Raw genomic sequence first — 15853 nt, 5'->3', positions numbered from 1 at the left:
CATACAGCCTAAAGCAGGCAGTGAAGAAAGAAGAGTCTGGTGCAGCCACTAATATACCAAAAAAAACCTAAAAAAAGGAAAGAAGTATACAAGCATCAGACCAGCAGAGTGGGTATGCCAAGACACCTTCACAGGTACCAGGCACACGGCACCCCCCCGAGAATGTCGGAGATCGAATGGAGTGAGGAGGAGCAGTCTCTAGACCTCACTACCAGCTTTAAGGAGGTGCTGGGAAATTCGCTTGTCGATGCAGTGGCCTGGGGGTGCGACCTCTGCAAGAAAGACTGGAGACGCTGGAAGCAATGTTGAATCAGCCCAAAGTTTGCACCAAGGAGACTGTACGCATGCCCACGGAACCCTCAGTGTGAGGATCTAAGGAGAGTACTCGGGCCCAAAAGAGGAAATCCTCTTCTGATCTCCAGGGCGCAGCGGATGGGGCAAAAGAGAAGGCCCTGGAGGTTGCTGACGCCTTCGCAAACCTTAAAGAAGCCTACTTGCAGTGCCAGGCGATGCCAAGCCTCACGGCCCACACTCCAGGGGAGGACAATTATAGAGAAGATGACCCAGGCTCGGAAGAAGAGCCGGCAGAGGGAGACTTCTCCTCACAAGAGGGTGAATGGACTGTAGAAGAAGATTGGGCTAAGGCCAGTGGGGGAAAGAGAGCCTGCAAGCAGAAGCACCATGAAGAGGATCAGGAAGACATGTTTGACACGGATAGCATCACAAACCCAATATCCTTGGACTCGCAACCATCCCCCAGGGTTGCACAGTACATGACAATGAGGTTGAGGAAAGCCCTAGACAAGGAGGTTAGACAATGCTTACGCACGGAATGCCCTAGACCAGATCGTCCCGGAAAGGTGGTGGAGACCCCCGAGCTGGATCCTAAGATGCTGACATTTGTGTCCAAGACTACCAAGGACCCGCACAAGGGTATTGACAGATCTTGGAAGAGCTGCCAAGAGAAAGTGCTGCATTTAGCAGGCCCTCTCGCTAAGATTATGGACCTAGGGGAGAGAGCTAGAGATACGGGGGAAGAAGTGGACCGCGACGCCTTAGAAGGCTGGGCACAGAGAGCCATCTGCCTTCTGGGGAACGCTAATTGTGCTATTGCCTCGGAGAGAAGAAGGGATCTACTGCTGAAGATCGACCCGAAACTGAGCGATCTCGCCTCATAAGAAGCAGGCAAAGCAGTGCAAGGTCTCCTCTTCGGAGAAACCTTTGGGAAAGAGATGGGCCGATTTGTCGGCACTTACACATCATTGGAGAAAGCGCAAGACTCCATTCGTAAGATATTCCCGAACAGAGTTTTTGCCGGGACCGGCCGCTTCAAGGGTCGTGCAGCTGGTCGCAATCAAGGAGGGAAGACCCCCCAATCCCAGAGCGCAGTACTGGGAGAACAGACAGCAGGATGCCTTCTTCCCAGCCAGGGGATGTTTCCCCAGAGGACGCAGAGGGAGTGGCTCTGGCCGAGGCCAAGGTTTTACACCAGGTGAGAGCGATACCTTACCCTTCTGTAGGGGGTAGGACCAGTATGTTCTGGGCATATTGGTGCGCACTTTGCAGCGATGCCTGGATTTTGCAAACCGTAAGAGGTCTGCACCTAGAGTTCATAGAACCACCAGTGCAGTTGCGCTGGACTCACCAGCAGCACCTAGCATGCGCGGAGCAGAAGTGCCTAGACCACGAGCTGTCCCAGCTAGCACGGAAGGACACCATAGAGAAGTGTCCAAAGACCCCCAGTTTTGTAAGCAACATGTTTCTGGTGCATAGAAAAGAGAAGGTCAGGCCAGTGATAAATCTGAAAGAATTAAACGGATGGATCGTTTACCATCATTTCAAGATGGAAGGCATTCATCAGCTCAGAGACTCCCTGAGAGAGGGAGACTGGCTGACGAGACTCGACCTGAAAGACGCCACCTGACGATCCCAGTGCAGGAGAGCTACAGAACGTTTCTGGCTTTTCACTGGAGAAAGCAGTTCTGGCGATTCAAGACGATGCCCTTCTGGCTTGCGTCAGCGCCCAGGGCTTTCACGAAATTGATGAAGCCAGTAGCGGCAGCAATTTGAGAGAACGGTATAAGGTTGATCATATATCTAGATGACCTATTACTTCTGGTAGAGGACTGGGATACACTATTGTATCAGACAAGATGGGTACGAGACCTGCTAGAGTCCTTGGGGTTCCTAGTGAACAGGGAGAAATCAGACATCACGCCAGCACAGAGACTAGATTTCTTGGGATTTGTCCTCGACACCAAGAAAGCTACCCTGGAGCTTCCAGCCTGGAAGATATAGTATATCAAGAGGTTGTCTAGGGAAGCAGATGATTTCCTTCAGAGTTCTGGCAAGGATAGTGGGACTGCTAGCAGCTTCTATTCAGGCTATATTCCCAGGTGCCTTACATTATCGAGCGCTACAGAGATTGAATATAAAACATTTGCAGCAAGGCCTGAAGTATCATCAGCAAGTTCCGCTGTACCCAGAGTCCATCACAGAACTAGGTGGTTGCAGAATATGGACGTCTGGAATGGGCGTGACATTTTCGGAGACCGGCCAGACTTAATAATAGAATTAGATGCCAGTCGCCTAGGATGGGGAGCAAGATGCGGGAATCTGCAGACAGGGGGCAAGTGGAGCGAAGAGGAACTTCGTCTTCACATCAACTGCCTGGAGCTTCTGGCAGGATCGTTTGCCATCAAAGCTTTCATGAGAGACAAGGTGAAATCATGCATCATGCTGAAGAGGGAAAACATCTCAGCAGTCCGATACATAAATCACATAGGAGGAACGAAATCCAGAATGCTTGCCGAGCTGGCGAAGGACTTTTGGCATTTTTGTCTCCAATCAGGGACGTCAGTGACGGCAGAGTATCTGCCCGGAGCAGTGAATGTCATGGCCGACTGGAACTCGCAGTACCTTATGGACTCCAGCGACTGGAAGCTGGACCCGACAGTGTTTCAAAGGCTGGATTGGAGGTGGGGTCCAGTACACATAGACCTCTTTGCGTCTCGCCTCAGTACGCAGACAGCCGATTACTTCAGCTGGAGGGTGGACCGGCCTACTCTATGCTTTTTCTCCCTTCATGATGCTGAGCAGAGTTCTAGCGAAGTGTCGGAGGGAAAGATCAGAGTTGGTACTGGAAGCACCACTACGGAAGTCGCAAGTGTGGTTCCCGACCTTGATGGAGCTTGCAGTATACTTCCCGAGGGTACTCTCCGAAGGAGACCGACTGCTCACGGTCCCAGCTGGGTCGTGTCATCTTCTGAGAGTGAGAGGGACACTCCAGCTCATCGAGTGCAGGATATCAGGAGATGCTGGGCGCTGCCAGGCATTTTCGGTGCAAGCTGCAGAGCTTATCGCTGAATCCTGGGCCCCCTCCACTAGGAGGAGCAATGACGCGGCTTGGGCCAAGTGGACCAATTGGTGTAAAGGGAGAAGTCTTCATCCCCGTAGTGGCAATATTTAACTTTTTAGCGCAGTTGTTACAGAGCGGAAAGGATTTTCGTACCATAGAGGTGTACAGGTTGGCGATTTCTGCAGGGCATTTGCCGATTGAGGGAGTCCCGGCAGGGGAACACCCAGCAGTAGTAAGGCTCATCAGAGGGGCTAGGTTTAAGGTGCCACCAGAGCCTAGATATAATACTTTTATGGGACGTGACAACAGTATTACGCCTGTTAGAGAGCTGGTCAACAGATAGATACTCGTCTCTTAAGCAGTTGTCAGGCAAGCTGGCAATGCTGCTGTCTCGTATCCTGTAAGCGCGTTTCAGATGTCAGAGCGCTGGAGATAACTAGGAGGTCCTTCGGGCCAGAAGGTGTAACCTTCACAGTAGTAAAAAGGACTAAGACGGGAACCTCGACAGTTCATTATCCTTATTTTCCAAGTAACTCCAAGTGGTGTGTAGCGAGCTGCATTAAGGAATATGAAAGTAGGACAGCAGAGAACAGAGTAGCGGGTACTATGCAATTACTCATTGCCCGCAGGAAGCCGTTTCACGCGGTGACAGCTACCATTGCTAGATGGGTTAAAGAGGTGATGCAAGCAGTAGGTATTGACTTGTCTAGGTATGGAGCCCACTCTGGAAGGGGAGCCATGACTTCCAGGTCCTTTACAACAGGGGTATTGTTGCAAGAGATTATGCTAACAGCAGATTGGGCTAGTGATCGTACCTTTTAAAGAGTTTTACTTTAAGCCAACTGAAAATCTAGCCATTACTGTGTTGGGGAAGCTTTGAACAAGCCTTATGCTTGCCTCAAGTCTTGCCATAGAATGAAGATTACCCCTGCCAGCTTTGCAGGGAGTATTAATTCTGTTAAAGACCAGGAGGCGAGCATTAATTTCCCGCCCTAGCATGTATTGTTGATTATTATGTTGATGGAATGATAACAATGCATGGACGCCACCCTTAAGTTCTGCTTTGTTTCTCCCTTAGGAGAGGAGCAGAAGAATAATTGAGGAAGGAGGCTACTTGGCAAGGTTTGAGCAGACAGCTGGAGGATTATCGGCGCTCCAGTTTGAGTGGAAGAAGTCTTCCCCTGTTGGCATGACAGAGTTGTGGATTTGGTGTGACAGTTCAGAGCACGTAAAAGAGAGGAGCAGCTCAGGGACAGGATGTGGTCATAGCTGGGCTGGTGTAGTGATGGACTACAGAGACTATGGGAGTTGTAGTTTAAAGAAGGAAAAATCACCTTTGGACATTTTCAGAAGTTTGTTATAGTTTGTTGAAACTGCTGAGGAGTAGTAATACAATAAGTTGAAGCATAATGCTAGCCTCCTAGTCTTTAATAGAATGAATACTCCCTGCGCAGCTAGCAGGGGTAATCTTCGGGCTGCCTTAATCCAAGTCCAAATTGTGTCCCTTGACCACGATCCACTGGGACGGTTGTGAATATTCAGATTGGGGGGAGGGCATTTTCATCTCTGGAGAGGGTTTCATACGTCTGTCAGTGTCCCTGTTACAGCCAGACTGTTGTCTGCAAGCTTCAAAAGTGCTTTGGTATTCAGGGTCCATGGCCTCTTTCTCTTTGGTGCCAGAAGCATAGCTGTGGCTGCAGTCCCTTAGAGGGATCCAGGTTTTTAGGGGTTCCAGTCTTGGGAGTATTTTGATGAACGCCTTGTTCTGTTTTTGATTTTCAAGATTTTCACCGTTTTTGATTTTCACTATAGCAAGTGAGGATTGTTTTTGCAGGAACCCATGTTCTGCTAAACCCTCACATTACATATATGATCCGTTGCTACAAAGTAGGGTTGATGATTACACATTTGGTTTCACGCTGGCATTCATGCAGCGGTTACATGCATGCATCTGCTGTGCGCTCTCTACAGACACACCAGCTGCTGAAATGTGATTGGTCTACATTTCAGATGGATACAAAAGTATCATGCCACTTTCTGTGCACGTGCAGAAACCGTGACAATGTACGCCGCCTCTCTCTGGCGAGATTTAGTTCAGACACCCAGGGTTTCTAGAGCCTCCTGAGCTAGTGCAAGATAGTACTGGTGATGTATGGTATGGAGAGGTGGCCAGGTCACCACACCACCACTTCTTCTCCGCCTCCCCCCCCCCTTCTCTGCTCCCTGTGCAGGGGATAATTAAACAGAGCCCTTTATGGGCACACCTAGAAAGCCTGAACAGAAGGGAATCATTTTTAATGTGTTTTATTCAGCTTGCTACTTTGGCAAACATGTAGCTACTAAACAAACAAAGTAATCCTTTATATCGGTGTAGTTGCTGGTCCCGGATGTTGCGCCAGTACCACGGACAATGCGATATGAAACGAAATGTATCAAAAATAGGCCTTTTTTTCATATGGGTGCGCCTTCGTGACACGTGTATCGACTTCCTACGGTGTTTTTCAAAAGTGGGCACTTGAAAGAAATTATTCTCACAAAACAAAAATGTTATGTGGACTGTTAGCTGTATAATAGCGAAGCATTCATGTGCACGACATGCGCGAACATGCCAGGACCATATATAGATCAAATGGCGCAGTGGCTGTTAACACATAACGTTGCATCAAACACAATTATAAACCATACATAGCAGAAGTAGTACATAGAAATGTTGGCACGGTTGCAAATAAAATAGGAGAGAAATAGACGAAAAGTGAACATGAGTAATTGCTTAAGTTTATCAGTTCATTCAAAGTGCACTATGTGTCGTGCATTGTAATTGGTTATTTATAACGCGCGTAATACCCAGAGGTTTCTAAGCGTGGACCCGGGGATCGAGCCTGTCTTGCTACCAAGGCGAGCGCGTTGCCCCTGAACTATCCTCCCGAGACAACTGCACCCCTCAATAACATGCGTGCTCCATTTGTGAATACCAGTGAGTAGGCCGGAGTAAGTATATTGGACAGGGTAGCATGGCATGTGGCAGGTAAGAAAAAAAGGCGCGGGGGTATTAAAGACTCACCCAGGGTAGACTGACAGCTCTGGTAGAGTGTGTCGCAATTTGATAGGGTTGGATCCCTGGAGACGTGTAGATTGAGAACATTACTCAAGGCAATTTACAGTGGAAAGAACATTTTTCGTTTTTTAAAAAGTGCTCAAAACACTAATGCGTTGTACTGATTGTTGTATAAATAAATAAAAAGCTCGAGCTGGATCGCTGCGTGTCAGACTGATGCAGCGAGTGGTTTAGGTTAATATCTACGGATATTATCAATGTTAGATGAAGCAACACTCACCCTGTGTCCTGAGGACACCCCGTTTCACTTGAGACTCTCCGCTCGATGGCGTTCCGCGTCCGCCATCTAGTTTGCTTTTAATGCATCCCGTGTACTGATACTCCTCCATGGTGACCTCCACGGCCCTCGAAACCACATTTATATAAGATTAGTATCGGGTGCAGCTGAGGCCAAAGTGATGGCTCCAAAGTAAGAGGGGTACATTAAGTGAAATACCGTAAAGTACTGGCAAAACCTTAACGACCGAACCGCGTAATAATTACAATCTCGAGCTAAGTTACTTGTAAACCGGCCGGGGCCCAACTACTGATCAGCTCATGCACTCAAGTTACATAAAAGCGAATCGCCATGTTACATGTGAGTTATAATGGGACAGTGCTAAACGCTCCAGCCTCAGCACCGACGAGTGTCACCACATCTGTTACGACTAGCAGGGTACCTGCTCGTGACCAATCCCGCACACCTAGGGGCTCAGGCCTGGACCAGATGACGGCCGAGTTTCCTCGGTGCAGACAGGCCTTGGCGCCGGTTCCGTCATCAATCGGCGTCGACCACGAGCCCCCGCGGGGATACGGTTCCCTTGGGTTTGAACTGTTGGTTTCTAGGGAAGTGAGAGATTTCTGGCAGGAGTTCTACGAGGAAGGTGAGAATGTACTGGGACTGCAGGTCGCAATGGCTTTGATACCTCCCCAGAGATGGCCGTTCTGCCAGCTCCCACCCCAGGGAAGCCTGAAGCCGCTTTTCAGCTATCAATGGCTAAGTTGACCAGTACTCTGGCGCTTCCAGCTTTGTCCAGATCCAAGGTTCAGTATGAACTGCGATTTCTTGGATGATGCCCCTGGAAGGAGCCAATCCTTCCCTTCAATGTGGGAGTGGAGGCCCCCCGTGGTGGAAGTGTGGGAATAACCTGCCTCTGCTCCGGCAGTGCACAGGGAACTGGCGAGCTTTCCACCCCACCTGACCAACTGTTCCTCTCTTCTCATGCCTCACCAGAGAGTTTGTTGGTTCAGGCCGTGGCGGCTAGCCTGAACACCTCCACCTTCCTTTCCACCGGACAGGGAAATGAAGAGGCTTGTTGCATGGGGCAAGAAGGTGTTTGTGTCAGCCAAACTTGGCCTGCATGCTGTGAATGCCTCTTGCACCATGGCATAGTTCTCATTCAGCCTTTGGGTGGCTGTGGCCAATGCGGCTGAGCACGAACTTGAAGGAGCGATGAGGGACAGCTTTCTGTCCATAGTTATTGGTGGCAAGGAGGCTGCCTTCCAGATGTTGCCATCAGGACTGGTTGCTGCAGATTGTGTGGGCAGGTCAATGGCCATAAGCACTGTGATCAGACACCCTTCTTGGCTCAGGACGTCCGTATTTGTAGGCGATGTTCAGGTCAAGTTGTTGGTCATGCCTTTTGATGGCCAAAATCAGTTTGGAACTAAGGCTGATGATGCACTCCAGAAGGTCCAGTCATCAATGGCAATGGCTAAGTCTTTGGGGCTTGCCGTACAACAGCCCTTTGCACAGTTGTCTTGGGGTAGGAGTTTTCGTCCCTCCTCCGCCTATGCCCCAGTGACCATGGTCAGTCTGTCCCGGGTACAATGCAGGACAGGAGCTTCCCGAGATGTAGCGGTGTCCAGAGGGGTGATGCAGCAGCTGTCCCCGCTGCACACCAGTTTGCAAAACCTCATTGACGGGATATGCAACTCAACAGCGGTGGGGCTGAGGCTTTCCCTGTTCAGCCCGAAATGGTTGAGGACCATGTCCTACACTTGTGCCTTACAGGGCTATTGACTCCCGTTCCTGCAGCACCCTCTGGAACACAGCCCTCAGGCCACCCCCTTGTCTATGGACCCCATCCAGGTGGACATGTGTCACCTTCTGTCAAGGCATGCAATCGAGCTGGTACCGCGCACGGAACAAGGGAGAGGGTGGTACTCCACCTATGTTCTGGTGCGAAAGGAGGAGGGAGGCTTTCGTCCCATTCTGGATCTGTTGCTGCCGCTGATCATGTTCCAGCACAAGGACACATTGAAGATGGTTGCACTGGCTCAGATCCTGCAAGCCCTCTATCTGCAGGACTGGTTGGTATCACTGGACCTTCAGGATGCCTACTACCATCTGCCGATTCATGGAAAGCACAGGTAGTACCTGAGGTTCCTGTTGAGCCCGCATCACTACCAGTTCAAAGTACTGTGTTTTCGGCCTTTCTTCACTCTCATGGTTTTCACCAAGCTTCTAGCATTGGTGGCGGCTCAGCTCAGGAGGAAGGGTATTCTTGTCTTGCCCTACCTGGATGACTGGCTCATTCGAGCTCGCTCCCCTGATCTAGTGTGGGTGCATTAACTCCAAACATGCATTCTATTGAACAGTCATGGCCTTTCCCTGAACTTCATAAATTCTAAGGTCTGATTGTCCCTGTCTCTCTGATTCATCGGAAAGGCCTTGCACACTTACCAGGGCAGGGCAGGGCATTCTAGTGGTTCCTTTGGCAAGGTTGTGCATGAGATTGCTTCAGTGGCTTCTGTGAGGGTTCAGAAATGCGAGGCGGATAACTTGGTAAAGGTTTTTCATAAGTAGCCATTTGATTAACCTTAAAGGGTGTGGCACTCGCCTCACTAGCCGTAACCTAAAGAGGTTTTCCCAGCCTATAAAATAACCAAAGGAAGCCCTCTAAAAAGGAATCTGTCCCTCACCCTTATACATACATCAAACTCAAAGGTAATCAATGGCAATTCAAATGTAACAGAAATAAGTTATATTCAACCTAAACCTAATAACTGTGTATCCTTGCAAGCTGGGTTGGATCCCCTTCCCCAGATTCAAAGCAGGAATTTCAATCAAACATTCAAAAAGAAAGTTTATTTTTGTAACCAACTTTTGATCATATAGTTCTTCTCACTGCAAAGGTCTTTCACTTGGATTTCAACCAAAAGTTTGAATATGCAAGTCTTTCTCTCTCCACTTGTAGAAAAGAGCTCAACACAACTTCTACTTAAGAAACAAAATACTTTCACAATTCTTCTGTATCAAAAATAACATTTTGTCAGGATAATTCCACAATTATTGCTGTTTCTTCTTCTTCTTCACAACTTTTAACCACAATGCAGTACTTCAATAGTTTCTTCCTAGTCCACTAACCTGACAGGACTACCACTAAAAGGTCCCTTTCCTGGTATACTCGCCCGCCAGGACAAAAGCTCCAAAAACTATTACAAGTACGCTGTGGTGAGGTTTACTTCAAACCTTTTGAAAATTCTTCACCTTCTGACAATATCAAAATTCACAATGTCTGAGAAACCATTTGACACGTTGGTGCTATTTGTTCCACTGTTGTATTTTCCCCAGGCAATGCAGATTATTCTTCTCTCCTCCTTGATGCTTTCTATCGGAACGGTTTCTCTCCTGTTTTCCCACTTTTATATGAAACAACTACTGATAATGTTTCTGTATTACACTTGCCCCTTTTTAGCTTAGGCAATGCTTGTTGATGTCTTCCTCAACTATTGCCTCTTCTATACTATGACAATAATGGTAACAATTAGCTGAATTCAGTATTGCCCTCGCTTGGGTTGGGCAATGTGCATTTCTATTTTAGTTCAATATTACTCTTTCTCTGCTTTAACAATATTCATGGCTTGGATAATAGGAATTGTAACCTTTCCTTTCTTGTGCTTTGTCACCATTGTTATAATGCAAATATGCTTCTCTTTCATTAGTTTGATATTCAAAGTAAGGAGAATTAGCAAGTGGTCAGCTACGGACCGTTCTGGGGTAACCTAGCAGCAGTAAACTCACCGGATTCCTTATACATGTCGGCTCGATCCGCTGCTTCCTCCAACTCTGCTTCTACTGCTGCTTTCTGCAAAACCGACTACTTCGGCCATGTCCACCGGCTCGTGCCAATTGGGAAAGGAGCTCTTCTTGCTCCTAAAGTGCCCCAATGCTCGCCTGCCATCGTATCAAGATGCACAATCAGGAGTGTCTCTCATGGGGAAAGCCTTCCAAAACAGCGCTGCTCGCTGCACGAACTCTGCACTTTCAATCTGCAAACATGAAAACCCTCTCAGGACTGGCATCTGTTTCAGTTACAGCGGTGGCTCCAGCGTCCTCTGTTTTCACCTCATGCTGCTGCAACTGCGGCCTGCAACAACTTCTTCCTCTTCACCTTCTGGTTCTAATGGCCTGCACCTGAGGAGACTGTATATATTCAAAAGCCCAGCTCAGGTGTGGGCAGTGCTCCAGATAAGATTTTGAGGTGGGTGTATTTTACTCTCTATTTGTAAACTTTGAGAGTAAATGTGATTTTAGTGAGTAAAAAGGACTTTTCTCCTTTGCAAGAGAGTAAAATGTATGCAACATCCAGCCGATGTGTGAAAACACTGTATGGAAATCATTACTATGCAGCAGCTTTCTGAATTGTGACAGAAAACACCTTTCATTATTTGTGGCCATTTGATCTCTCATATATATATTTAAATGTTGAAATCACAAAACCCTAGCCAATTAAATAGTAAAGCATACATGAATTTGTATTGTGTGTTTTTGGATTCGATAGCAGAATTGTCTTTTGATGTTTAATGAAAGTCCTCATTTCCTGGAGCTCTTACTACCTAATGGTATGCCAATGTTATGATACAACAGTGCAGAGAGGCAAGGACTCCATGCTAAATTCTATATGTAATCTAGTGGTCAAATGGTTATTTATAAAGCTCTTTTGGCAAAGTGCTGTATAGAACATATTTATCACAATTACCACCAAACCAAAGTCGGTACTCCTTTATCGACCTCGAAAGGATGAAAGGCTGAGTTGGACTGGCCGGGATTCAAACCCGCAACCCACAGATCACGCAGAGATTGCAGTAACGAGTGCTCAACCGGCTGAGCTATCTTATTGGCTAACATCCTTCAGAGGTTGGTTAATTGGATATCGACTGAGGTATAAGGATCGCAGTACCTAGATGTAAGACACACCATTTATAAAGCGCTACATAAAGTTAAATACCTATCTGGATTATCACAGGGACAGGTTTTGCTGAGTTTCTATTTCAATTACCAATGTAACTTTCATTTGTTTGTTTTTGAACACCGCTTGCACTTTCTTGAGAGTCAGGTTTTGGATGTTTTATTTTTAGTCTTGAAGATTTGAGAGGCTAGACCACCTGTGATCAGTGTAATGACAATTACTCACACTTGAGCAAAGACTCTGCTGCCACTGACCATTTATAGTAATGTACCCCATTAACTGCAAGGTTGAATGGATGTAAACTAGACTGTGCATAGTCATCATTTTACGCACTGTTTTTATATTTAGACTGTAAATTAAATTAGAAGTGTTAAAATTATCTGCCTCTGCATGATTATGCACACAGCACCGGAACTCCGAAAAATACAATTGTGTAATACTGGTTTGCTTTCACTGGAAAAAAAGCATAACTTGTTAAAAAAAAATAATAATAATAATTCTCAGTTGCAACTTTGTTTTCCATTTTACTAATTATACAATCCTAAAATTCTAGGAAAACATGCACAGTGATTCTGAAGCTGAATGGAAAGAAACCATTCCTTTCATAAGTGTGCAGTTTATTTTTTTGAAAGGCTTCAGAGAAATACATTCTGTTTCAGAGGTGGCTTGCAATTACATCCATATAGATAAAAATCACAAGAAGCCCTCTGGTTTCCGTCAAGTAACCTGACCTTTGCACTGTCCTCTGCTCTAAACCTGTGTGTAAATGTACCCAGAAAAATAATAAAGCTGGCGTATTTACAAGATTTTCATGCGTAAAAAGGCCTAGTACTCGCCTTATCTGGAGCCCTGGGTGTGGGTCATTAGAACCACTTCACTGCGTTTTGCAGTTTTGGATCTCTGAGTCCCTCTTCCTCATCCCAGTACTTAGGGCATTGTGGGAATTGAAGTCCCCAATGATCTGATTACCATTTGTTTTCACATGTTTCAATTCTACAATAGGCTATTAAGATTGTAGGGTCTCTAAGGAAGTTATTAAAGGGTTTCTCCCAGTTTTCCTGACACGTTTCCCCTCTCATGTGATCCTCCCGCAGAACACTACCCCCATGGTCAGGATGAGGAAGCGTCTGTCTTTTCATGACCACATGAGCAGGATCCCAGTCCAGGGTTTCTGGGATAATCACATTTGATTCATCACACTTCTCCATTGCCAATGGTTGCAGTTTCAAGGCCAAATGTCGGACCTTTTACAGGTCTCGGACCAGGTGGCTCAGGATCTTGAGTGGTCGGCCATAATGGACTGTCATGAGCACTGTTTCCAAGGAGTCAGGACAAGCCCAACATCCCCGGAAGCAGGCTCACAACCCCCGCCCCTGGTCCCAACCGACCCCTATCGGGGCCCTCTGGACCATGTCCTGGCACCGTTGGCGCCAGGCTCATAAGAATCACTGGTCCCGGCGCCAGAGGGGCCGGGCTCATACTTTGGGTAAAGGTGCTTGGGTGGACTTACCTGTAGCAGACCATGCTGCATACTCACCTTCACAAGTCCTGGCAAAATGAAGCTCCAGCCTTCTGCTGGGTGGGACTATTTTTCCAATATGGAACTACTTTCTTACCTGGGTGGGGCTGGCATCACTCCTTGACTCTGGAACACAGGAACTCTTTTTCTCTTGGGCGAGGCTGAGGAGGAAGACACCTAATCACCTCAACACTATTTAAACCACACCCGATTGGAAGAATGTGCTTCGCGTTATTCTGCATCCGCAGCAGGACGCTCACCGAGTCAGCTCCAGTCTTCTAGTGATATCTTCTGCTCCAGCCTGTGAAAACAAGTCAGATCTTCACTTACCATCCAGGGATCCAGTCTCCGGCCGCACCTGTCAGCAAAGGAACATCAGGTTAGCAAAAGGCAAGGTTTTAGCAGCCGCGCTTACTTACCTGAATCCACGGCATCTCCCGAATCCCGCGGCCTCTACCTGCAAGACAAAGAACTCCGGTTAGTTCAGAAAAAGGGGAAATTGGACACAATTATATTTTCACTTACCGGAGCTGTGCGCTCCTCGCCATCACCTCTTCTGCTGCATCTCCGCACCTGCAAATCAAGAAAAAGACATTAAGAGGTGCGAATAAACCTGTCAGCAAGCATATTACTTACGTGCTTCTCCACGTGCACGGACCTTCATACTTACGTGCATCCGTATGCTCAGCATATAGCATTTCGGCACCTAAGAAACAAAGGCAAAGACTTCATTAAAAGGTGCTCTCGAACTTTACAAACCGACCAGCATCCGCTCGTGCAGAAAACGACGGCATCGCTTCTTCAGCAGCTTTAAACCCTCTGAGGCTACAAGAGACTTAAAGCAATCCCAGTGAAGTAACTGGAACCCAGCGCCCCTGCATCAGTCGCAGGATGGAGAGCCCAGCATTTACATATCTAAGGTGAGGGCTCATTCAGACTTTGGGCGGCCTCAGGGAAAAAACGAATAAGGAGGAGAAGCCCAACCAACAACCAGCCATTAATCCCTTTTTCTTCCGCCTGCAGACACCTTACTCTACAAGTCAGACATTCCATAAGAGGAGGTCCGGTCCAGAGAACCATCCGAGTCCTGCGCTTCTCAATTGAAGACACGGTAACTGTCCAGCCAGGATCTGTGCCTCCGTGGGAACCAGGTGAGCGTTACAGAACGCAAAGCCATCCAATAACTTCCTACCCAGGCGCAATGGAAACCTCAGACACTGACCAACTAGCCCAGCTATTAGGGGAATTAAGAGCAGAGGTACATGCAGCCCGCCAGGAAACGAATGCCCTGAGGAGAGAATTGATTGTATCAAAAGAACAAACTGATGATCTTGCCAGACAGTTGTTACAATCACAAGCGGGGCAAACCCCTTTGCCTACAGGAGGGAGCTACATTCCTGCAGCCTCGGCCAGTCCGGTACAAATCAATCTACCCGGAAACGTGCCTTTGGCTCCGCCCAAACGTTTCTCCGGTGATCCTAAAAGGTTTGCGGTTTTCATCAACCAGTGCCGATTGCACTTTCTGTGTAGACCAGCTGCTTTTCCGACGGACCAGACTAAGGTAGCCTTTGTGCTTTCGTATCTTAGTGGCAGTGCTGCTGATTGGTCGGTCCCTCTAGTAGCACAGGATGATCCGATTCTTCACGATTTCCAAGCCTTCCAGACCAGCATGGAAAGACTGTTTGCAAGACATTCCCAGGGCCAGGCCTTGGATAACGAACTCCTTTCCCTACGGCAAGGCAATCAGGATCTCCTGCCTTATATTGCGTCATTTAATAGGCTAGTAGTTGAAACCAGATGGCCCGAGGACAAGAGGATCACGCTGTTCCACAGAGGTCTGCGGGGAGAACTCAAAGATGTTCTAGCCCAGGTAGTGAATCCTCCTCAGGATTGCTCTGAATACATCGATTTAGTGGTCCAATTGGATCACAGATTGCAAAACAGGAAGGCAGACCGCTCCAGGTTCGAAACTCGAGTGTTCTCCAAACCACAGATTTCCACCAAGGGAGCTGAAGCCGTAGAACCTATGCAAATAGGGGTCATGAAGGGCCCTTTAACCCAGAAAGAACGCGACAGGAGAAGACAGTTGCAGTTATGCCTCTATTGTGGAAATTCAGGACATTTCCTTCGAGAATGCCCAGTGAAACCTACAAAGAAGACAGTGGGAGCTTCTGATAAAAATACCGAAAGGCCCGAGCCGGGAAACGACCTCGCCCGACAAGTGTAGAGGTCCGCTTGCCGAGCGTTAAAACCAGTTCTTTGACCTCGCATTTCATAGTCTCAATGGTCCTCATGAATCCAGAGCAACCGGATCGTTTGCATGCTATTAAAGCATACATTGATAGCGGAGCAATCGGTAATTATGTAGACCACGAAATGGCTTCCAGGATGAACCTACCCCTCTGTCCTAAGGCAATTAAAGACGTTATTACCACAGTGGATGGTACGGAAATAGCTTCTGGACCAGTGACCCATACCACCGCGGAAGTGACGTTATTAAGTCAAGATGGACATTGTGAGGTGATCATGTTCGATGTGATCAAGGCTCCTCAATTCCAAGTAATATTGGGGATTCCCTGGTTGGAAAAACACAATCCTCAAATTGATTGGCGAGTAAAGACAATACGGTTTCCAGATTGTGCCCCCACTTGTTATCCTCGACCCAGTATTGGACTAGCAGCGACAAC

General features: G+C 47.6%; 1 protein-coding gene across 1 annotated transcript in view; it reads left to right on the top strand.

The window, feature by feature from the left end:
• SUCO (SUN domain containing ossification factor) overlaps nucleotides 1–10519 on the top strand; it is a 1613753-nt gene extending 1603234 nt beyond the window's left edge. Inside the window, exon 25 of the mRNA XM_069641200.1 lies at nucleotides 10401–10519. Within this exon, the coding sequence (XP_069497301.1) occupies nucleotides 10401–10427 (27 nt within the window). The 3' untranslated portion in view covers nucleotides 10428–10519. The remainder of the gene's footprint in view (nucleotides 1–10400) is intronic.
• Nucleotides 10520–15853: the final 5334 nt, after the last annotated feature.

This window comes from Ambystoma mexicanum, chromosome 1q, assembly GCF_040938575.1.
Source record: "Ambystoma mexicanum isolate Mex_15411 chromosome 1q, UKY_AmexF1_1, whole genome shotgun sequence".
NCBI lineage: Eukaryota > Metazoa > Chordata > Amphibia > Caudata > Ambystomatidae > Ambystoma > Ambystoma mexicanum.
The sequence above is the reverse complement of the archived record's forward strand: the minus strand, read 5'-3'. Positions and strand labels throughout refer to the sequence as shown.